Below are 25,549 nucleotides of genomic sequence, written 5' to 3' on the forward strand. Positions count from 1 at the left end.
TCATTAGTAGTTGCATATGCCCATTCAAACCTGTGTATCTTCGACTTGCTATTCTCTTCCTCTTCAACTTTCGATCACCACTTAATTCACCTTCACTCAATTCTTCCTTTCTCTTGGTATCCACTTCTTCCTCTATTGTTTCATTTATGACCACTTCCTTTCTTTTCTCTATTTGCGATTCAGGCCAATTATCTTCTTTTCTATATCCTTCTGTCAATATTCTTTTCAGGATTGGACTCTTCTCCTTCTCTTTCTCTGTGGTGTTTTCTCTTGATGGACCTGCAACAGGCTCAGGAGGAGTCGGATCGCCTTGACTTTGATCAATCTCAATTCCCTCCCCTCCATGGTCTGGCCCTTGCTCTGTTTGTTTCTCAGCACAGTCTGCTTCTGGGAGAACCCCTGCTGAACTAGGCTCTCCTGCTGTATCCATTGAGATTGATTCTCCCACACCTTCCTGTAATTCTTCACTTTCGTCTCTTACAGGGGTGAGCAAACCATCTTCCATAAGCTCTTGTTCAATTTCAGGCTCTTTAGGTTCCTTTTCTGGTTCAGGTGTGGCAACCTGTTTCACTGTTAGTTTTGCTCTCAACAACACTTCTTCATAATCCAATGGACATGCCACTTTCTTCGTGTGACTCGCGTGAATCCAATTCAGGAGTCCTGCACACTTCACAGCTGTCGTAGTTGGTAGAACCACCTGGTAGGGTCCTCTCCAACATGACTCCAAACACATCTTGCAAACATGTTGTCGGACAACGACCCAGTCGCCGGCTCACAGTTTGTGCCTTGTATCATGAATTGGTGGCAGGGTAGTGGCCTTCACCTGCTGATAGAAAGAGCGAACCACATCAGCCAGACCCTTGGAGTAGTCCAACACCATATCATCTGTAATATTTACAAATGCATTGGCTGGAACTGCTGACAATCTCATTACTCTGCCCATAAGAATCTCGTGGGGCGACAGTCCTGTCTTCTTGTCAGGTGTATTTCTCATTGACATCAATACCAAAGGCAATGCATCTGGCCATTTAAGATTTATAGCTGCACACATCTTAGCAATTCTTGATTTCAAGGTACCATTCATCTGTTCCACTAGTCCTGATGCTTCAGGGCGGTAGCTACAATGCAACTTCTGCTCAATATTTAGTGCTGCACACAAAAATTTGATCACCTCATTATTGAAGTGAGTTCCCCTCTCTGATTATAAAGAGATCGGAAATCCGAATCATGGTATCAACTCTCTAAGTAACAACTTCGCTACTTTGAGACTATCATTTCTTCTTGTGGGGTATGCTTCAATCCAATGACTAAAAATGCGCACAATCACCTACACATATTTCAAACCTCCACACGCAGGCATTTCAATGAAATCCAGTTGCATTCTGCTGAATGGACCTCCTGCTCTTCCAGTGTGGCTCAAATTTACCACTGTCCCTTTCCCCGCATTTAGTTGTTGACAGATAATGCAGCGATGACGTACTGCTTCTGCTGCTTGTCTACACTTGGGATTAAACCAATCAATTTTGAACAAACAAACCATGGCATCCCTTCCAATGTGTGCTTGACCATGATAATATCTCGCCATTTGTGACAACAAACTATTTGGCAAAACCATTTTGACCCTCTTCTGATACCCATAGCTTGTCTTGCCTCTGGACACATTTCATTTTCAACCACTATTTATTTTCTTACTTGTCAACATTACTCTGCAAAGTTTTCAATTCTTCCATTGTGCCAATCACCCTTCATGAAAACCCTGTGCATGTAGTGTCTTCTTCAGACATCAACTCCCACTTGTCTTTGAACGATCTACAGTTCAATGTGCAAAACCTTGCGACTTGATCCGCATATCAATTTCACAGTGACACGTAGTCCTGTGATTTAAGATGTGCACTGCAATTCACCACGGCAATTTCTTCAGGCAACTGTATTGCATACAGCAACTCCTTTATCCTGTCGCCATTTCTTACTGGTGAACCAGTAGAGGGCAGGAAACCTCTCTGCGACCACAATTGACCAAAATCATGAACAATTCCAAATCCATATTGGCTATCTGGGTAGATAGTGACTCTCAGTCTCGCAGATACATGGCATGCTGTAGTAAGAGCTACCAACTCTGCTACTTGTGCAGAATATACACCTCGGAGCCAAGAAGCTTCTAATGTACCTGTAATTGTGCACACAACATAGCCTGCTGTCAATGTTCCTGTACCATCTCTGAGACATGAACCATCAACAAAGACAATTTGGTCATTTTCTTCTAATAGTGTGTCTTTGATATCAGGTCTTAGTTTTGTGCACAACTCTGTTAGCTCATGACAATCATGCTCAATGTTTTCTTCCTTTTAATTTTCCACAGTTTCACTTGGAAGTAACGTTGCCGGGTTCAGCACTGTACATCTTTTCAATGTTACATTTGGAGCACCTAAAATGCTCGTCTCATACCTTGTCAGTCTAGCACCAGTCAAATACTGTGTTTTCATCCTTGTCAGTAAAATCTCAAAAGAGTGAGGTGTCATTACCATCAGGGGATATCCCATCACTACTCCCTCACATTGTGAAAGGCTTTGACCAACTACGGCAACTGCACGCAAACAACCCAGTAACTGGGTCCAAAGAAGGTGAAAATCAGGCTACTGGGCGATACGCACCTCCATGGACCTGTCTCAAGACAGACAAAGAACAAGCATCACGTTCATGACAAAACAATGTGAATGGCTTCGTGTAATCAGGCATATCCAACGCTGGAGATCTGCACAAACTCTCAACTCAGTGAACACTTTCATCTGGTCCTGGTCTAATTTAATGGGATCTGTAACATCCTTATGTGCCAGCTACTGCAATGGTTTGGCAATCTCAGCAAAATTTGGAATCCACTGACGACAATAACCTACCATTCCCAGGAACATTCTAACATCTCTCTGTGAAGTCGGGGGACTTCTTTCCAATATCATTGTGATCCTTTCTCTGGAAATTCTCCTTGACCCTTTCTCAATTTGGTGTCCCAGATATTGCACTGCAATTTTAAAGGTGACACCTTATGACCAAATTTTCCCAAATGAATTAACAGGGCAATCGAGTCGTACTTACTCTCGTCCCTTGCTTTGGATGCGATCAGTAAGTCATCAATGTATTACACCAGAGTCGATTGGTATGGTAGTTCCAACGACTCCAAATTCTTTTTCAAAATCTGATTGAACAAAGATGGAGACTCTGTGTACCCTTGAGGAAGCCTGCACCAGCTGTAGGCTCTGTCTAGTAATTTGAAACTAAAGAGAAACTGACTATCTTCATGAAAGGAAAGCTTGTGACAGATAACCACTGTGAACCATTCTGTATCACATGGAATTTGGAACATTATTACTGCTGGATTTGGCACCACGAGACAACACTTGACCACCATGTCATTTACTTTTCGCAAATCCTGTACAATTCGTAGTTTCCCCCAAGGTTTCTTCAGGCCCATTATTGGTGAATTATATGGGCTACTCAGCACTTCTTTCAAAATCCCATGTTTCAAGAAATCTCCAATTATCTGTGCTACTTTCATTAGAGCATCTTGTGCCATGTTGTACTGTGGAAGCTGCGGAAAAACTACATTCGGCTTCAAGGTAATCTTAATTGGCACCACTCCCTTGATCAAACCCACTTCTTTACCTGTCAGGTCCCACACATTCTCTTGCACTGTTCACAGCAAGTCTGGATGCAGCTCTTTTACTGTGAACATTGGGGAAAACTCAATTAACAGGTACTCCTCACTGGTAGATTCATTCTCAATTTCTGGAATTTGTTCTTGCTCGTCATCACTATTCATCTGAATCTCTATTCCGGTAGTTGAACAAGTAATCAAACATTTGATCTTGCACAGTATGGCCCATATTGATACTTTTTTATTGCTGCATTTGCGCCACTTTTTGACGCAAAAGCGGCGCTTAAAAAGTATAAATATGGGCCCAAGTCTCTTCCCAATAGGGATACTGGACTTGAATCACAGACTACAAACTTATGCAGTCCCTGAAAGTTGCCAATTTCAACCTGTACTGGTTCTGTGATTGGATTTGTCAAATGCTTATTCGCTACTCCCACAACGGGAACAGTTCTTCCAGAAAGAGATAAATTTGGAACTTCTGCACTCCTCACTGTAGAGCGTGTAGCTCCTGTGTCCACTAGAAATGAGACCTCATGACCCATCACCTTTCCTCTCACAAAAGGTCTTCGCTGATCTACCTCTAAGGAGGCTGCAAGCATACATTGCTCCTCATCCGAACCATCACTCATCTATTCACCATTTATTTCATTCTCGCTATGTAATTGGAATTGGAGCACTGTGTCACTACTTTTGTCTTGTCTCTGTCCTGTGACCTGCTGAGTAAGCATCATCTGCTGCTGTTCCATCGGGGCTTGAGGTATCTGCATTTGCTGTTTAGGTACCATAGGAACCTGCTCCTGCAATGGTTGCAACTGTGTCAATTGTGCACAGGGCATTCGCACTACCTGCATGGGTTGAAAATTCTGCACAAGTTTAAAATTCTGCACCTGATTCATGTTATTCTGGAAATTTTAATTAAGACCTCTCATTCTTGGGACTTTCACATTTTAAAATGTATTGACATCACCATTTTGCTGAACGACACCATCCTGAACCTTCATCGGACACTCCCGCTTCCAGTGTCCCACGTTTCCGCAAATGTGACACAGTAACATCTTCTTCATCCCTTGCACATCATTCTGAACCACCACAGTATTCAAATCTGGACCATGATGAATATTAATTCCACGTCCTCTACCTCTCACCTGAGGTTGCAACATAAGAGTTCCCTGCTGCTGTGGTATCTGCTGCACAAAAGCTTCCTGAACTCCTGTTTGAGCTGCCTTAATCTGCATCACCATCGCTTTCTCCTTTAACTTCTTCTGCTTCAATTCGATCTCATCACTACAGTATTTCGCATACTACAACACCTCATCAATCGGCTTCGCTTGCCAACAAATCAAATGACTCTTAATCATCTGACCTATTTCAGGTCTCAATCCTTCCACAAATCTGAACACAAAGTGTAACATGTCTTTTGGCTCGATCGCTTCCTTACCACTGTACTCCTTGAACACTTTCAACAATCTTTCATAATATGTATGTATCGACTCTTTTACCTCCTGCACCATCCTGTCAATTCTCTGCCAATCGATATTTTTAGGCAAAATTCTCGTCTTCAGGAACTCAACCTTATAATAATGTTACATTACTTCAGGTGATGGTGCACCTGTAACTCTATCCCTTTCTGGTTCACTTGTTGGCCAATCTACTGCCCTCTTACATTCAACCCACAAATCAGCTGGAACCACTATCCCCAACAAAGTATTCAAGTCTTCTCTCCCTCAGCTTCGGATAATCATTTGTGAATGACAGAATATCACTCCTATGCCAAGGAACATGAAGAAACTGCCCTCCTGGAATTTCCCTCATTGGCAACATTTTTACCAGATCCTTTTCTTTTTGTACACTTTCAGACCCTTCTTGTGAAACTCGTTTTCGTTTATCCTTCTTCTTTGCCCATCTGCCTTTCCACTTCTCTAATGCTTCCCAAATCTGAGCACTTTGCAATAGTTCTTTGAGATGCGCTTTCATACCAGCTGATCTCATGTGTTCAAAATCATTTGCTTCAAAATCTAACCTGCAACTCCTTTTCAAATGCTTCGTTTTCTCAATTTCTATATCATGTTTTTCTGTCAAGTCAGCCAATCTCTGATGTATCTTGCCCACTTCTCTCGTGATTCTTGGACATAAGTATCTTAGTTCTTCTTCACTATAGGATTCTAACCTATTTACTCCCATTGACCCCTCAACTAGTTCAGTTATTTCTATAGCCAGCCTCACACAATCGATCTGCTCTTCACCCTTTGATGCATTATGTGGAGTATTCAAACTGTCTAACCACTCATTTAACTGCTGTGCTCTCAATCCCTGTAATGAAATATTACTTGCATTTGGCAATGGCACCTGTTGTACCACTGCGCCTGGAGTTTGCGGTGTCAAAAGCTTCAAGCTCTGGCTTTCACTCGGGCCATTCGCAACATCTGGTAATGCGACGAGTGGACTAAGCTCCATTAATGAACTAGATCCATCAAAGGTCTGACCCACAGATGAAACTACTTGAACATGTTCTCTTACCCCCTCCTCACGAGGCTCTGTGACGTTTCACCCTGTTTTTGTGTGATCAGCTTCTTTTGCGCAAATAATGGTACAGCTGGACCAACAATAATCGGCAGCGATATTGCATCTGGAGCTGCTCTAACACCCACATTCTGTGGAAGAGCTACTTCCATGCTCTGATTCATCACTGGAGTCACATCTGACTTTGTCCCTGTCATTGGTGTAAACTTCAGCAAACCCTGTGTCTGTGTCTGAGGCATCAACATCGGAGTCAGCTCAGTCTGAACCAACAATGGTCTAGGAACCACTTGCTCCGTAGGAACCTCTAAGTTCGAAGTTGTCTCAAGAATTGGTATCTCCAGATACATTCTCTGTACTGGTGGTGGATGCATCTGTGCTTGGACTACCGAAGTAGTCAATGCATTTGGAGTACTCTGCACTACCACTTGCACCTGTCCATTATCTGCTTGCGCTGGCTCTGCAGTCCCAGACACTTGTGCTGTGGCCGCTGGAGCAGAACTAGTACTCGGACCCCCTTCCTGCACCGCATATGGTAGAGGTTGGTCCCTCAGCACCTGAGTAATAATATCCTCAATATCTGAACCTTCTTCTTCTATGTAGGCCTTTTTCTTCTTTTTACTCCCTGATGAACTCTTATCACTTTTGCTAGTCTTCTCTTTCCCTTCTGACTCATTTTCTTCTGTGATAGCTAGAAACAACTTCACGTCCTGCAATGTCACTGTTCTCCACTTCTTCTGTTCCCAATCTCATCTCGCTTCTGCTAAAGACTTCTCCACCTTTCTTATTCTCCTTTGAAACTTTATCTCTTGCTGCTGTTTCACTATGAGCTCCCAAACTGCCAATGCCTCAAGACGCCTTGTCTAATACATCACCATCCGCAATTGATCCAGAATTCTCAAATTAAACGTTCCATGTTCTGGAAACGCTAAAGCTCCCAGTTTCTCTGTCAATTTGCACCACTGCTTTAACCAAAGACATGGCACGACACCTCGCTCCTCCATCACAATATAAGCTGGAGAATTCTCCGGTGGGTAGGCTCCCCCACTTTGCCTTAATGTATGTATCACCCTTCATGGCACCCTTAATCGCTTTGAAAAACATAATCTTTTCTGCCTTTTTGTGTATTCGAATCAAATCAGAAAATGACTTTTACTCCCGGGATTCCCTTCACCCGCTTTCTCAACCAATTGTCTCTCACGGGCGGATGCCAATCTGCTTGCGACTCTTCTCACTAATCAACCTATCCCACCGTCCCTATCCCTAATGATGTCACACTCATACACACTGCGGCTGACAAAGTCTTGCGGCCCGTCCTCCTAAATTCCAATTCACACAAAACTAATGCAAATTATTGTGAGCACTAACCAGAAACCAAACCAAAACAAACCTGCTGGTTTACTACAGGAAGGTAACACAATCGCTCAGAGACCTTACGGATTTTCACTGATGGCCCTTTTGCTCATGCAGCTATTCCACTTTATCAGTCTCCCACATTTGCAAGCAAAATTCGACCCGCAAAATGTACTCTCTACTGATCAATGGGTCTGTCCTGGTACACATAGGACTCGCCAAATTTCAGTCGAAAAAATGTCTCTTACTCATTTAACTCACACACTGACTCGTTGACCACGCCCGATCAACCTACTAAATCAGACAGATTACAATGTATAACCAAGTGTATTCTACACTTGTCAATATACTCCAGAGTCTTAGACCACGCAGGGTCCGTACATCAATAACAACCACATGGACAATTTTTTAGCACAAAGCGCCACACACATGTGAAGTTTGATGACTTCCCTACTCTCGTACTGCGGAGTATGCACACTCCTACTAAAACCTCATCTGGAGTACACAGACTCGCTACTTCCCTCACATATGTCACAGTTCACCTGCCATTTGGGGAAGCCTTGCAAGTGCAAACTATCACTTTCACACTATCACTAGAACGCCGAGAACATACCCAACTCTACTAGCAGGATCCAGGATCTGGGAAAGTAATTTCTGGGCTTCAGGGAACATCATCTTTGCTACAATTGCCATTTTGAAAAACAAAATCCACATCTCAATAGTAATGAACCACTAACTTAATTCAAACTACCACCATAACCATTAGTCACCACATAACTAGTTCTCCAAGGAAACTAATCATCAAGCTGCTACCAAAAACTGTTAGCGCGCCTGGTCCTTAAAAAGTAAACTTACAAGGGGACGTACATAGGTCGATGAACCTTTTGATTCACATGGAGAATCCTAGCTACGGTGTGACCAATGTTGCTCAATAATCAATGCACACAAAAATCAATGACCATTAAGTTAGTCATTAATCAACAGTTAATAGACATCACACCATGACGTTTCAGCCATGAATGACCACAACTCAAGATACGTTTAGTAGTTTTTATTCCCTGTTAGTTACAATACTAAGGTCCTTATTACAACCCTGGCAGACGGTGCAGTAATGGCGGTAAGATCGCAAACAGGCCAGCGGTCATTACCGCCCCATTATGACATTGGCGGTTTGGCATATGACAAAATGGCAATGTACCGCACCGTCTGCCACGGCGGTAACGACCGCCAGGCTGGAGACAACAGTCCCCAGCCTGGCGGCCGTCACTAGTCTGCCGGTGGTATCAGGACCCCGCATACAGCCATGGATTTCGTGGGGTTTTGAACCGCCACGAAATCGATGGCGGTAGGCACTATCAGTGCCAGGGAATTCGTTCCCCAGCACTGATTGAGGTCTCCCCCTCCCCTGAGTCCACCACCAACACCCACAACCCCCCTACCACCCTCCAAAGGTAGTAGGACCCCCTCCCCACCCCTGCCCCGACCCCCATAGACCCTCCAAACATACCGCACACACCCCCTTCAAGCACACTCACACAACTCACACACATACACGCGCACATACATGCACACATACATACACATAACATATGACCTTCACACATTACACCTCACACATACATACAACCACTCACACACCCCCTCTACACACTCACATGCACAGCCCATGCATGCACACACCACACAACACCCTCCCCAACCCACTCCCCTAACGGACAATCACCTTACCTGTGTCGGTGATCATCCGGGAGGGAACGGGATCCATGGGGGCCGCTCTGCGGCCAGCACCCCGTCTCCAGAACACTGCCACGCAGAATACTGAGCTGTAATTCGGTGGGCGGTGTTCTGATGACGTGGCGGTGACGGAGCAGCATCCTCCACTTCACTGCTGACCGCCAGTATGGCTGCTGGCGGCTCTCCATCCAAAAATGTGTGGCAGGTCGCCAGCAGGCATAATATGGTTGGCGGAAGACCACCAACACTGGCGGTCTTCGGCCCGGCGGAACCTCGGCGGTCTGTAAAAAAGACCACTGAGGTTGAAATGAGGGCCTAAGTCATGAGATTAATTCAAACTTTATTCAGTTTAAGGAATTCTCCATTAATATATCAGTAACCACCAATAAAATAAACGAAACAAAACTTGCATCAGAATATATTCTAAAGCATTAGCATGTGTCAACGCATGAATCAAAGGTGACTAAGTCAACATAAGTAGCAGAGTTCAGCAAATCGGTCCGTCAATCATTTGTCTTTGTCGTTATCAATGTCATATGGTAGGGACCTCATTTAACCCAGATTAGCATTAGCATGTGGGATGTCATGCAAAAACAATTAGAACATGAATTTGGAAAAACATTTAGCTAAGATAAAAACTATTGTAGAGTGCAGTTGGTACCTAGAAAGAAAAGGCACAAAAGATAATTCAGACACATTGTCAAATCTACGTATCCTCGGTATAGATCAGCAACAAAGTCAGTATTTGTCTTCAGGTCATCAGTCGATCAGCATCACATCAGGCTCTCAAGAGCAGGAGCCCAATGACAGACTCTCGAATCTTCTTGATCTCGCAGTCTCTCCTCTAACATCTGCACCTAACATCTGAACTCTCTTCCCTCTGTCACGTTTTTATATCAATGTCACCCAGACTATTCCCCAATTCCTAACTGGTCAATTAATCACACGATTTTACTCTAACCAATACATTTTGTAATTCAAATCTCTGAATTCTAATATTACACAGTTCTCAGATTGCTGATTGGTTCACTGTACGATGTTCTCATCATCCTGCTCGTCAGGTATCGAAAATGTTGCATCTTCTTCTCCAGTCAGTGTCTTCATTGTTCGAGTCCTGGGAAGTACACTCAGAGCGCTTTACACACTATTTGCTATATTTCCAATGCCATCATCTCCTGTCTGTCGGTTCATGCAAAGGTTTCAGCTAAGCAATTTTTGTTGAACAATGAGCAGTTCACGGTTAGTTCAGTTCGTCAGCATTTTCATTGCACATTAGAAATACAGCTTCTGCACAAGGCCTGGCAAAACTAGGCCAAGACTTTAGCTAAATTAAGCTGTACAATATAATGCAAAACATAAGATATATCTCTCAATATTACATCTTACTACATTAATCAAATACATTTTCAATATTTCACATGTGTTAATTACTCTTTTAATATAATACATGAAAAACACTGTTACTGTACTAAACATAACTCTGTTCTTGTTTTTTTCATGTGCCCCTTAATAAACTGGCCGTTGAGGGTGGTTTAAAAGCTGCATCTGCAAGCAATTTATTATGAATTTTTGTTGCAAGTTTGCTCCTTCGTAAAACAACATTGTTTTGTTTAAAATGCATCTGCAAGTTGTTAGGATCTTAGGGCCACATGTAGCAAACTCCGAGATTGCGACTCGGAAATTGCGAGTCTGTCCGACTCGCAATTTCCGAGTCGCAATCTCGGATGCAGAACGGTGTCTCAGACACTGTCTGCGACTCGCTATGGGGTCGCAAAGACCCACCTCATCAATATTAATGAGGTGGGTCGCATTTTGCGACCCCATAGCGAGTCCCTGCACTCACAGGGATGGTGGCCTGCTGAAGTCAGCAGACCTCCAGGTCTGTGACTGCTTTTTAAATAAAGCAGTTTTTATTTTTCATTTTGCAGCCCGTTTTCCTTAAAGGAAAACGAGTTGCAAAATGAAAAATATACCGAAACCATTTGGTTTCGTTTTTTCAGTGTAGGCAGTGGTCCATTGGATCACTGCCTGCTCTGAAAAAACATTCTGGGCAACATTCACAAAGGGGAAGGGGTTCCATGGGGACCCCTTCCCTTTTGCGAATGAGTTACCACCAGTGTGACACTGGTGGTAACTGCGAGTTGCTTTGCGACCGCATTCTTGGTCACAAAGCAATTCTGAATTGCGATGCGAGTCGCAAATTGGAAGGGAACACCCCTTCCTATTTGCGAGTCGCAGTCACAAATTGCGAGTCGGTACCGACTTGTAATTTGTGAACGTGCATCGCGTTAGGCCGTTTGCCTGGCGCCAACTGCGATTTTCGCAGTTTGCACCATGCAAACGGCTTCATACATCTGGCCCTTTGAGTCTATGTTAATGCTATTTTAATGCTGTTTTCTCACGTGGGAGCAGTCACCTAGGAAGATCTTTGTATCTGTACACATGTAACATGCATTAGTCTTTGCTTTCAGTAGTGATATAACTATTTGAGAAACAATCTGTTAATTTAAGTGATTGATACCATTTGCTGGCACTGCATATCTCATTGAGCAAACAGTAACCAGGTGGCTTCAATGTTTTACAGGTCGGTACGCTGTACGAAGCATAACTGGAAACTGGATGTTAGTACAATGAAATACACCAATCCACCAGAGAGCATCTGCCAGGATGAACTAGGTATTGTACTCGCCAAGTATGAGACTTGCAGTCTGATTTAGCGTTAGATAGTGATGGACTTTTGGAGAAGTTAAATCCTGATTTGATTCGCTCCACCTTAAAGCTACTTATAACTGGAGCCACTGGCATTATGTGATATTGCAGCTGCGAAGCTTTCCCACACATCTATAGATTTGCCACTTTGGCCACATAAACCATAATCTGCTGCATAATCTGCAGATATCAAACTAAACGAATCAAAAGTTTCTAAAACAGCGATAAATGTTGCAGAGCAGTGGAAAACCCTTTACAAAGGTTGACAAGTCAACTTTCTGTACTGCTGCATTTGGCTGTCAAACATAAAAATGACAAAACAATAAGATAATACTATAACAAACTGTGCTGCATTATGCCACATAATTTGTATTTTTATTGTACTTAATGTAGTCAACCCTGCTGCAAAATTAGCCCCCCCACTCCACATAATTCCAGTGGCCCTTCTTATAACAAGGCTGTCACTCTGGCCTCTGCTAAAGACATATTCAAAAAGTTTGACCTGAAAATTAAAGGATTGTGGTACTCTGATGAACCCGGAGGACCTGTTCAGTGTAGTTTGTGGATCTGAGAAGCTCTGCAACAATTTATGGAAAGATGACCTGAAAGATAAACGTAAAGGATCAGTTTTTATGTTTTTTTTAATGTAAACAAAGTTGTTGCATTCAGAGGCAGTTGGGTGACCGGAAGACGTAAGTTAATTTTTCAATTACACACATTCCAACTTTTTTGGTTAATACATTACATGGGTGTTCTCTTTTGTTCTAACTAAGATTGTGTATGTTTGAGCTCTCATTAAATCTTCGAGCTCTTACTGCTCTTGGGTCTTTGAGCAGGCAGATTTATAAAGTAGTTGACAGATGGATGGTTTCTGTTGGTCGTTTGAAATACTACTGCCCGATTAAGTATGGGAAATGTGGGGGAAGATCTACCAACATTTTGCACTGGGTTTGCGTCACAAAAGGGACGCAAACCAGTACAAAATGTTTTTCTATTATTTACTTTCCAGTGCAAAACTTGTTTTGCGTCGGAAAATGATGAAAAGTAACACAAAATAGCGCAAGGCGCTGCTTTACATTACTTTGCGCCAAGGGGGAATTACATGGGCATTCCCATGCAACCACCCACCCTTTTTGGTGCAAAACCATATCTACCAAAAAATTTGAAAAAAGGGTTTTGCGTAAAAAATGAACGCCTTTTAAAACCAGGCATTAAAAGGAGAAATATTGTCATTTCTCCTTTCTTTTCATACTTTGCATGCGTGCTACACTCTGCAGCACACATACAAAGTAGGAAATATTTTAAAAGTTGTCTAGGCCTAGTATTTTGAAATGGAAGGGTATCCGCCCAGGAAAAAATATATGCCAGACCCTCGCACACACCCTTGCACTAGGCAAAGGTGTGCGCGTGGCGCAAGGCAGCTGAAATCAGTGCTGGCGCTAGGGAAAGGGGAGGTGAGAGCCTTATCTCTGCAGATATGGCACTCTCCTGGTCCCTCCTCACGCAATGCAGCTCAGAATTTTTGCCTGCTGCGCTGCGTTGCCAGGAAGGATGGTAAATCTGCTCCGTGGTAAATTGAAGGTTATCCCTGCCAGTGCTGAAGTGTTTATATTAATTAGTCCTTCAGTTGCTCCAAGAGATACAAAAATATTGGGTGAATGAGTTGTGTATACAATATTACCCCTGGTTGTTACGAATATCTGTGAAAAGCTCTGCAATAACCTCCTGTATTTCATTTTCTCAAGATATACTAAAAAATAGCAATTTTGCATATTCGTGCGCTATTAATCCTGTTTCCAAAGCTGTTACATAGTTTTGAAGCAAGTGTTAATAAACCAATATATAGTACATGCTATATGTATTGTATACACATTACTTGTGATTTTATCTCGTTCTTGTAGCTTGGAGGAGGTTATCGGTGAGTTTGAAAACTCCTACTACGTCAACAGGAATCCACTATCTACAGTGGCGTAACAAAGACCCCTGCATCCCCCGTGGTGCGGGGGAAGGAGAAGCTCCAGGGAGCCACCTCAGCACAAAACACTGTGCATGGGCAGGAAACTCCTGTCTGGGTCTGGGGGAGGGGCCCTCCTCCAAGGTACTTTGCAAAGGGGCACCCTAAAGTTTTGTTAAACCACTGACTATCCACTATACTTTCTGCTCATAGTTTTGGTTCAACTGATGAGGAAGTAGCAAGCACAATTTATTCAAAGTCACCCCTCACCCCATAATGGCCTACCTCCAGCCTTATGGCATAATATTCTTATCCTGGTCTTATATGGTGTCAGACTGGAAGCTGATAGTCATTCCATTCCTTCATTTCTTTGTGGGGCTCATCTAAGTCTGTAGGTAGGATATAAACAGGCTTAAGATCAGGATAGTAAGTTGTCTCTTCCACCAAACAGTGTTTATAGTAGTACAGTCTAGCTTGTGGCTGTCCCATCTCAGCTGGTCTGCTCATGGCTTTATTTGTTAGTGAAGCATCTGTGAAGCAGTAAGGGATGCATATTTCACTCCCCATGTCTGTGCAAAACAAAGACTGTGGAGTACATTTCGAACTGTGGGAGTCTGGCGTAGACACCACCTCCCCCTCTAACTTTCAGTAAGCACCAGTGTTGTTACACAGTTGTTTTGCATCACTCCACATCAAGTAAAACCTCCCCAGTTTCTTTTCTGATGTATTTCATATAATTTCTCCCATATCCTGTCAAAAGGCTTACACTCTATTGGAAACTGGGTTGCTGATTAAGGAGGATCAAACCATACTGAAGCAGTAACCACCATCACTGTCAGTTTGAAACACAAGCAAACTCCAAATTAACCTGAGCTTAACCCTCTGGTAGTTTGGCACAAAGCATTTAGGCTTAACTTAGAAGCAAGGTGTAAAATATTTATGCAGCACTTCAAACAGTAGTAAAGTGAAAGCACAACACAAACATTTTCACACCAATATAGAAAACTAGATTAAAATTGAATAAATTATGGTGGACATTCCGACCCCGGCGGGCGGCGGAAGCCGCCCGCCTGGCGGGAACCGGAAGCCGCCCGCCTGGCGGGAACCGCCAAAAGACCATACCACGGCGGTCATTCTGACTTTCCCGCTGGGCCGGCGGGCGACCGCCAGAAGGCCGCCCGCCGGCCCAGCGGGAAAGCCCCTTCAACAATGAAGCCGGCTCCGAATGGAGCCGGCGGAGTTGAAGGGGTGCGACGGGTGCAGTGGCACCCGTCGCGATTTTCAGTGTCTGCACAGCAGACACTGAAAATCTTTATGGGGCCCTGTGAGGGGGCCCCACGACACCCGTTCCCGCCATCCTGTTCCTGGCGGTATTTACCGCCAGGACCAGGATGGCGGGAAGGGGGTCGGAATCCCCATGGCGGTGCTGCAAGCAGCGCCGCCATGGCGGATTCCTTGGGCCAGGGGGAAACCGGCGGGAAACCGCCGGTTGCCCTTTTCTGACCGCAGCGGTTGGCGGTGCTTCCGCGGTCCCCGGCCCTGGCGGTCATGGACCGCCAGGGTCGGAATGACCCCCTATGTGTCACCAAAACAACAAAAATCCAATCAGTAGAACCTGAGATATGCAATCTCAAAGATTTAAATGAAAACATGTCTAAAAGCACAAAGTGACAACTGTTATTATCTGGTCACGCCAGACTGGGACAAAGTCATACGTTCAGGCAGACCCCAATGGAGGGCAGACTGAGGAGACAGAAGTCAAGTTAGGACCCCTGAAGAAAAGTACCATAAATCCTTTTTGTGGAGCTATGTAAAGCCTCTCATTGAGGATGTGTCACACAGCAGAGGCAATACAAGGATCTTGCATGGAGATGCATTGCTAAGAGGCAGTTTCAAGGGAGCTACAGTGGAGATGTGAGGTCTGGGCATTGAGATGCATGGAGATGCTCTGAACAACAATGGTTCTGAGAAACTGTGGTGGCAATGCGAGGTCCATACTGGGAGATGCATCATGCAGCAGCTGTTCTGATGACCTGCAGTGGTGATTGCGATGGTTTGCTGTGTCGAGGAAACACCGCACAGCACCTCCAATGCAGAGTCTTGCCAGGTGATGTGTTGTGCTGCGCTGGTTCTGCTTGGACTACAGATGGACTGGTAGAGCACCTTCAGGACCACTTCCAAGAGTCCAGGTTTGGGGTGGCACAACTTGAGGGCAGTACTCACAGCTGGCAATGTACAGGTGCTGGTTTCAAGGTTGTTGGAGCTTGTGACCTTGAGGATCTGATCAATAGGCCAGCCAACTGGCCCTTGGAGTCACATTGGTGGTGTTGGGTTTAAGAGGCAGGTCCAGTCCTTCACTAAGGTATCAGTTCTTGTTGCAAAGCAGCACAACAGTCCTTCTGAGTGTTGTACAGGTTGGGTCTGAGGGTCCAATATTTATCCCTAGTGCCAGCTTTGAAGTAGGAGAAGGTTCTGGAGTTTTTAGCCCCATGAAGAGTTTGGAATTCTCTGCCTCCCTGTGCAGTTTCTAGATTGTCTAGGATCACAATAGACTAGTGCCTAACCCTTTGGGAGTGTGCTTAGACAGAGCCTTTGTAATGGGCAAGCGTGGCAGGTGACGGCTTCTCTAATTCATCAAGTCAGAGATGGCCCATCCTACCAATATCAATGCTCCTTTGTGTCGCTGTCTGGGAGCAACACACAAAGACCAACTGCCAGCTACACCTAGTCATGTGACCCTGGATATAGGCTGCAGACCCCAGGGGTGCATACTTATGAGCCCCTTGAACTGCTGTTGCGTCACTTTTTTGTGACGCAACAGTGGCGCAAACCTTTGAATCATATCTATGAGGCCACGCAAAGTCACTTCGCATGGGTTTGAATGGCTTGATAGATATGGAGTAAGGCAAGGCAGCACAAATCGCTGTGTTGCCTTACTCTGCATTAGGGAGGCGTTCTATGGGCCTTGCGGTGGGTGTACAATGCCTTCTAAATTCGCAGGTTGTGCCTAAACATTACACCTCCCCAGGGGAGAATTGTCTTTAGTTCTCCACTTTTTCCCTCTTTCAATATCTGCTGCATTCTGTAGCACACATAGAAAGAAGAAACAGCCTTGCAGGATTATTTTTGTGCAAGAAGGAATCCCTTCCTGCAGAAAACCAATCCTGTATGCAATGCAGGCACCCTTGTACCATGGTGCAAGGGTGCCTGCGTTGGTGTTAGGCAGCCGAAACGGCACTGGTGCAGAGGGAAAAGACAGGAATGCACCATATGCCATCGATACAGTGCATGCCTGCCCTTTCCCTTTGATGTAGTGCAGCACAGCACGATGACTTGCTGCCCTCATTCAAAGTCCATAAATATGGGCCCAAATGGTTGGGACAAGAAAGTTCCAACTTTCTAAAAGTGATATTTTCAGAATTGTAACTTAAAAGCAGACTTTATCATTAAAGAGGGTTTTAAAGTACAATTCTTTAGACACCAAACATGGAATTCCTACTTTCTCACAATTTAAACGTATCCTTTATTAATAGTAATAAGTTAATCCAATGTGATCCCATGGGAGAGGTAGGCCTTGCAGTAGTAAAAATTGAATTTGATAATTTTTTACTTCCGGAACATGTAAACATTAAGAGCACATGTCCAACTTTTTCAATACGCTGCACTCCGCTCTATGGGCAGTTAGGCCCTATCCTAGCGGTGACTTTTATGTATTAAAAAGAAAGGTTTAGGCCTGGCTAAAAGTTTATTTTGCCAGGTTGAAAGGGCAGATTAAAATTGCATACAAGGGTGCGATGGCAGGCCAGAGATATGTTTAAAAGGCTACTTAGGTGGGTGGAGCCAATTAGTGCTGCAGGCGCATTCGTAGTATTTCATTTGCAGGCTGTGGGTACATTTGGTACCACTTTTCTAGGGGCTTACAAGTAAATTTCATGTGCCAATTGGGTGTAAGTTAATTTTACCATGTTTAAAGGAGAGAGCACAAGCACATTAGCACTGGCTAGCAGTGGTAAAGTGCGCAGAGTCATAAAAGTTGACAAAAAGAGGTTTAGAAAGCAGGAGAGAGAAGGTAAAAACTTTGGGAATGAACCTGCAGAGCTAGCCATGACAAAGTCTAATTGTTCTTCTGCTAACTACAAATATTTGTCTATATCACTAACTATACTATCTGTATTGGCTAGTTAATGTGTTTTCTATTGACAACTATGTTTGAGCTTTACAGAGGCGGAACATGTGCTCTTTGCTTTGTGGCAGCCAAAGCAGCATCTATTTACATTACTTTCAAGCCAAATTATCTTTGTACTTTAGGGAATTCCGTCACATGTTTAACTAACAGTATTCTTGGACAGTACACAATAGTCTTTTTTTCTTTCTTTGATATTGGGATTAGCTATTACAGAGCCTACAGTGTAATCAGTGTATCATTGTGCATTCTCCCATAGACAAGATTGTTCAAGTCGAAGGTTAAGGATACTCTCTTCCGCTACCTATAGTTTTAGTTCTATTTCGCAAAATACTACTGTGATGCAGACGTTCACAGTTTTGGGAACATAGGAGCTATACATGACAACAGTTGCGCAAAATAATGTGCGGCTGATCAGGTTACCACAAACTAACTCTATTGCTATTAGTGACATCTCTCAGTCCTTACCTAATGTAGCATGACCGAAGTCCAATAAACAGGGGTATTCTGAAAAATCACTCTGAGATTTTCATTTTATAGTTCATGCTCTTTCCTACTTGGGTAGTTGTTTTCACTCCCAATTGGCCAAGTCAATCTGTGTTCTATACTGCGATGGGCCTATATTATTTCAATAAATATATTTGAATTTTTACATAACATTTTAGCACTCATTCCCTAGTGTTTAAAATTCTTCCTCCTCCATGTAAAATTCCCGTGGATTTTTTCAGGATGCATGTTTTTAGGGGAAGACCATACAATGCATACCTGAAAAATCCTATAATACACAACATTTTAACTGTTAGGTTTGCTGTAGGAATTTTGTGCTCAGACAAAACCATTCAAAAGTATTCTTTATGCAGAAATGTTTTAGTGCCCTAAACTTCTGTCTGTGCAGCTGTTCTTTTTTCCAATGTTTCTAATGGCAATGACTAAAGCAGGGGTCTCTAACAAGAAGCTCGGGAGCTCCTGCTAGCTCAAAACAATTAAAAAGGAGAGGGGGCCCAACCAAGGGGCTAGGACACCATTTTGAAACAAGCAAAAGAGAAATTTCCCCTTGCACAATAATTGAATGGGTGAAACACCCTACACCAGAGGTCTCCAAACCTTTTAATGATGCGCCCCCCCAGTTGATAAATACAAATCCTTGGGCCCCCCTCAGAATTCTTCATGATTATTTTATAAAGATTGCAATGTTTAAATATGTCTAGACCTATTTAAACATTGCAGTTAAGTACTGTTATCTTTTTAACAATACAATAACATGCTTCTGCTTAAAATAAAGCCCTGTTATCTGTGAAATGTTTCTTTTGGCCAGAGCCTGGTGCCCCCCCCTGGGATCACTTGAGGCCCCCCTAGGGGGGCTCACCCCCCAGTTTGAAGTCCTCTGCCCTACACATATGTTCACATCACTTGCACCTTCATTAATCATCAGATTTTCACCAAACGTGCTACCACTGCAATATAAGGTACATGAAATATGTATTCACAAGTACACACATAGATATAATAATTACTATATTCCAAAGAGTTAAATACACTTATTCATTTAAAAGAATTTTGTATCAATCAGTCTGTTCATCATAAAAAACACCCTCACAATGCAACTGAATACAATCTCAAAAACAATAATAAGAACCCACATACACACAGAATTTCAATGAAAATTGTATATATCTTGCAATCTGTATTCAGTTTCACGGATACCCAATGTAACTCTAAAACATTAATTAGTATCCATGTCTTATAACAGATTCCAAAATCTTGATCCATCTACGCATTTCAGTGGCCAGCTGATTAGATGCCACCTTCCTCAAGACAAGAGTGCCATTAGAGAAGGCAATGATGTAACCAGAACATGCTTAGGGGATTTGACAGCTGCAATAAATGAGATGGTTACTCAAATGAGACAAGACTCGTCTTCACACAGGCATTAACAGAGGCAAACCTACAGGTCTACACAAATCATTTGGACATTCTGTGGAAAGGTTGGCTACAGTGACATCAGCAATGTCTAAGAGTACAGCTAGCATGCAGGTTGAGTTTGTGCCTTCAGTGGTGATGTTGCAAGGAGCCTTGGACAAATAACCAGCACCCCATGTAGAAATGCAAACTAATAATGTTTGAAATAGACCACATAGGTCTGATGGTGAAACTGAGGTGCTCTCCAGTGCAAGCACTATGTCTGTGGGTGAGCCTGCTACATCTCTGAACACAAAAACTAAAAGCCACGTTGTCACCTAAAAATTAAAACAACTGATTTAGTATTTCTAATGTTACAAATTTGCACAGTTAGGTAGTCATGGTATTCAAAATGATTATTCACCAAAATGCTTGAGTATCCCAACTTGAGACTTGCATCAATGACACTTCCTTATTTTTCTGGCCCTGTTCTAGTTGCTTCTCCTAAATCTTATTTCTGTAGCTCATTCTATTCAACCGAATGGATGAAACATCAGCACTATTCTATAATTTGTCTTTAAACAAATATTATTTTTTCAGCCTGCAACAATGAATGTAAATCAGTGTTTTAAGTCTCCGTTATGAAAATAACGTATTTAGGTATGTTTTGTTAGTTCTCTCTAGGCAACCCTGTTGTTTCCAAAACATAGCATAAACTTAGAGTGCTCTGTGGGCCAGACCCTTTATTGTGATAATTGGCTTTGTTGTCTGTTCCAGTTGTCTGCGCTTGATTTGATGGCTCTCCTTCCTTTTTGGTGTTTGATCTGCCCGGGAGCTTTTCAGTCTTACAGAGTTGATAGTGGAATGGTTGTTTCCTTCTAAGGCATACTTAATAGCACTATTTTTCGATTGCTAATGGGCACTCCCTGGGAGTGCATATCTGTCCCTGCTATCTGACTCTTTCCCTGTCCTGCTCCCCATCCCACCTGCCATGTTACTTTTTTATTTATTAAATTTTTTTTACAAGGGCCCAGCAGCTGCAAAATGCTACTGGGCCATCCATTTCCTTTTTCGCACTTTGCAGGTACGTTTTTCTCTTTTCAATGCATTTTAATTGACCGATCTATAAAGGCTGATGTAACAGAAAATATAAAATGAGGAAGCATGCGTAATGACACACACACCTGAAACCATCCATATGTGTGCATGTATCATGATTCATGTGTGCGCACTGGTAGACATCTTGAAATGAGACTCCTTTAATAGAAAACCCATTTCAGCTTAGCTGCCATGAAAGTATGTTTGCATTTCATTGGCAACAAGCAACGGCAAAGCCAATAAATCTGTTTTTAAAACCTTACCTGTTGGTTTTATAAAATTGCTGTTAATGTTTTTGTTTTGTATGCTGGATTTTATTTAATATTTCTGTAATTTTCTCAAGAATGGGAACCAAATGTTTGTCATTACAGCCTCTAACCATTATAACATTTGGTCAAAATTCATGGGACGCAACATTGTCATACCTGAAAGTTCCCAATGAATGCTTCGTCCATTACCACAAATATGATTATGATAATTAATTGTGCTTGTTAGTCACTGACAATTTAGAGATTGGTGAACACTCTTTGGGAGTCAAAACTAAAGGATCGTGTTTACTCAGTAATTACTTACGCCTGTTAACATTCTAAAGAGTCGTAGCATATCCATTATCATGGTAATTTGGAGAAGGAGACTAGTTGGATACTGATCTTCCATTAGAGGGATGCAGACATTCATGTAAAGTTAGATTAATTAGATTTCTAGCAGAAACAGGAAGCGAATTAGTCATGTGGCTTGCCTTTTCTATGGTACTGCAACTCTAATCTTCTACTAAATAATGTCAAACTACAGTCAGGTGTTCAAGGGGTTCAATCTAACAATTTCAAACTCCCCATCTAGAAGACCCCTGGCCATACCCATAAGACCACTTTCACTGTGTCCCTCGCTCTGGTGATCTCCAAACTGGACTACTGCAATGCCTTGTTGCTAAACATGGATAAAGACTGGCTTGGTAAACTTCAATTAATCCAGAACACAGCCGCTTGTCTTAAATTAGATCTTCCCTGCTCAGCCTCTGCTAGCGGTAGCATTAAACAGCTACACTGGTTATCTGTCGGGAAGCATATTATTTTCAAAACTTTATGTTCGGCTCATAAGTCTCTTCATTCGTTAGGATCCAAATACTTTTCCTCTACGCTTCGCTGTTACTTGCCTGGTCGTCAGCTCAGATCAGCAGGATCTCACCTGATCCATGTCCCTCGCACTCACAGGGCCAGATAGGGTGACAAAGCATTTGTAGTGGTCGCCGCCAAACATTGGAACAGGCTCCCCCAGTAAGCAGTTGAAAACCTGGGTCTTTTCTCAGTAGCTCTTCTTTTTCTCCTTCTTGTTATGTTCTCTGTCACTCTACATACTGTTGCACAGCACTTCGATGCTACGGTCAGAATACGCTTTACAAATACACAAATATACATACATAAAAACATACATACATCTACTCCAAAAATTAACTTAGAGTCAAGACTATGGCACTCATTACAACCCAGGTGGTCGGTGATAAAGCTGCGGTAATATCGCCAACAGGCCGGCGGTAAAAAAAATTTAATCACGACTGTAGGAAAGTACCATCTTGCCTGGCATGTTACCCCCATCTTTCACTGTATATATGTTGTTTTAGTTGTATGTGTCACTGGGACCCTGGTAACCCAGGGCCCCAGTGCTCATAAGTGTGCCTGAATGTGTTACCTGTGTAGTGACTAACTGTCTCACTGAGGCTCTGCTAATCAGAACCTCAGTGGTTATGCTCTCTCATTTCTTTCCAAATTGTCACTGACAGGCTAGTGACCATTTTTACCAATTTACATTGGCTTACTGGAACACCCTTATAATTCCCTAGTATATGGTACTGAGGTACCCAGGGTATTGGGGTTCCAGGAGATCCCTATGGGCTGCAGCATTTCTTTTGCCACCCATAGGGAGCTCAGACAATTCTTACACAGGCCTGCCACTGCAGCCTGAGTGAAATAACGTCCACGTTATTTCACAGCCATTTTACACTGCACTTAAGTAACTTATAAGTCACCTATATGTCTAACCTTTACCTGGTAAAGGTTAGGTGCAAAGTTACTTAGTGTGAGGGCACCCTGGCACTAGCCAAGGTGCCCCCACATTGTTCAGAGCCAATTCACTGAACTTTGTGAGTGCGGGGACACCATTACACGCGTGCACTACATATAGGTCACTACCTATATGTAGCTTCACCATGGTAACTCCGAATCTGGCCATGTAACATGTCTATGATCATGGAATTGCCCCCTCTATGCCATCCTGGCATTGTTGGTACAATTCCATGATCCCAGTGGTCTGTAGCACAGACCCTGGTACTGCCAGACTGCCCTTCCTGGGGTTTCTCTGCAGCTGCTGCTGCTGCCAACCCCTCAGACAGGCAGCTGCCCTCCTGGGGTCCAGCCAGGCCTGGCCCAGGATGGCAGAACAAAGAACTTCCTCTGAGAGAGGGTGTGACACCCTCTCCCTTTGGAAAATGGTGTGAAGGCAGGGGAGGAGTAGCCTCCCCCAGCCTCTGGAAATGCTTTGTTGGGCACAGATGTGCCCAATTCTGCATAAGCCAGTCTACACCGGTTCAGGGACCCCTTAGCCCCTGCTCTGGCGCGAAACTGGACAAAGGAAAGGGGAGTGACCACTCCCCTGACCTGCACCTCCCCTGGGAGGTGTCCAGAGCTCCTCCAGTGTGCTCCAGACCTCTGCCATCTTGGAAACAGAGGTGCTGCTGGCACACTGGACTGCTCTGAGTGGCCAGTGCCACCAGGTGACGTCAGAGACTCCTTGTGATAGGCTCCTTCAGGTGTTAGTAGCCTTTCCTCTCTCCTAGGTAGCCAAACCCTCTTTTCTGGCTATTTAGGGTCTCTGTCTCTGGGGAAACTGCAGATAACGAATGCATGAGCTCAGCCGAGTTCCTCTGCATCTCCCTCTTCACCTTCTGATAAGGAATCGACCGCTGACCGCGCTGGAAGCCTGCAAACCTGCAACATAGTAGCAAAGACGACTACTGCAACTCTGTAACGCTGATCCTGCCGCCTTCTCGACTGTTTTCCTGCTTGTGCATGCTGTGGGGGTAGTCTGCCTCCTCTCTGCACCAGAAGCTCCGAAGAAATCTCCCGTGGGTCGACGGAATCTTCCCCCTGCAACCGCAGGCACCAAAAAGCTGCATTACCGGTCCCTTGGGTCTCCTCTCAGCACGACGAGCGAGGTCCCTCGAATCCAGCGACACCGTCCAAGTGACCCCCACAGTCCAGTGACTCTTCAGCCCAAGTTTGGTGGAGGTAAGTCCTTGCCTCACCTCGCTGGGCTGCATTGCTGGGAACCGCGACTTTGCAGCTACTCCGGCCCCTGTGCACTTCCGGCAGAAATCCTTTGTGCACAGCCAAGCCTGGGTCCACGGCACTCTAACCTGCATTGCACGACTTTCTAAGTTGGTCTCCGGCGACGTGGGACTCCTTTGTGCAACTTCGGTGAGCACCGTTTCACGCATCCTCGTATTGCCTGTTTCTGGCACTTCTCCGGGTGCTACCTGCTTCAGTGAGGGCTCTTTGTCTTGCTCGACGTCCCTTCTCTTTGCAGGTCCAATTTGCGACCTCCTGGTCCCTCCTGGGCCCCAGCATCGTCCAAAAACGCCAAACGCACGATTTGCGTGTAGCAAGGCTTGTTGGCATCCTTCCGGAGGGAAAACACTTCTGCACGACTCTCCAAGGCGAGAGGGATCCGTCCACCAAAGGGAAAGTCTCTAGCCCTTTTCGTTCCTGCAGAAACCTCAGCTTCTTCTGTCCAGTCGAAGCTTCTTTGCACCCGCAGCTGGCATTTCCTGGGCATCTGCCCATCTCCGACTTGCTTGTGACTTTTGGACTTGGTCCCCTTGTTCCACAGGTACCCTAGATTGGAAATCCACAGTTGTTGCATTGCTGGTTTGTGTCTTTCCTGCATTATTCCTCTAACACGACTCTTTTGTCCTTAGGGGAACTTTAGTGCACTTTGCACTCACTTTTCAGGGTCTTGGGGAGGGTTATTTTTCTAACTCTCACTATTTTCTAATAGTCCCAGCAACCCTCTACAAGGTCACATAGGTTTGGGGTCCATTCGTGGTTCGCATTCCACTTTTGGAGTATATGGTTTGTGTTGCCCCTATCCTTATGTTTCCCCATTGCATCCTATTGTAACTATACATTGTTTGCACTGTTTTCTAAGACTATACTGCATATTTTTGCTATTGTGTATATATATCTTGTGTATATTTCCTATCCTCTCACTGAGGGTACACTCTAAGATACTTTGGCATATTGTCATAAAAATAAAGTACCTTTATTTTTAGTATAACTGTGTATTGTGTTTTCTTATGATATTGTGCATATGACACTAAGTGGTACTGTAGTAGCTTCACACGTCTCCTAGTTCAGCCTAAGCTGCTCTGCTAAGCTACCATTATCTATCAGCCTAAGCT

The 25,549-nt window shown here is 43.8% G+C and overlaps 1 protein-coding gene across 2 annotated transcripts in view; it reads left to right on the forward strand.

The window, feature by feature from the left end:
• The window catches only part of LOC138269554 (cytidine monophosphate-N-acetylneuraminic acid hydroxylase-like), a 646,172-nt gene that overhangs the window by 285,217 nt on the left and 335,406 nt on the right, over nt 1-25,549 (forward strand). For both annotated transcript variants that reach the window (XM_069218805.1, XM_069218804.1), the window contains exon 3: nt 11,838-11,929. In XM_069218805.1, the coding sequence (XP_069074906.1) occupies nt 11,838-11,929 (92 nt within the window). The remainder of the gene's footprint in view (nt 1-11,837; nt 11,930-25,549) is intronic.

Source organism: Pleurodeles waltl, chromosome 2_1 (genome assembly GCF_031143425.1).
Source record: "Pleurodeles waltl isolate 20211129_DDA chromosome 2_1, aPleWal1.hap1.20221129, whole genome shotgun sequence".
Taxonomy (NCBI): Eukaryota; Metazoa; Chordata; class Amphibia; order Caudata; family Salamandridae; genus Pleurodeles; species Pleurodeles waltl.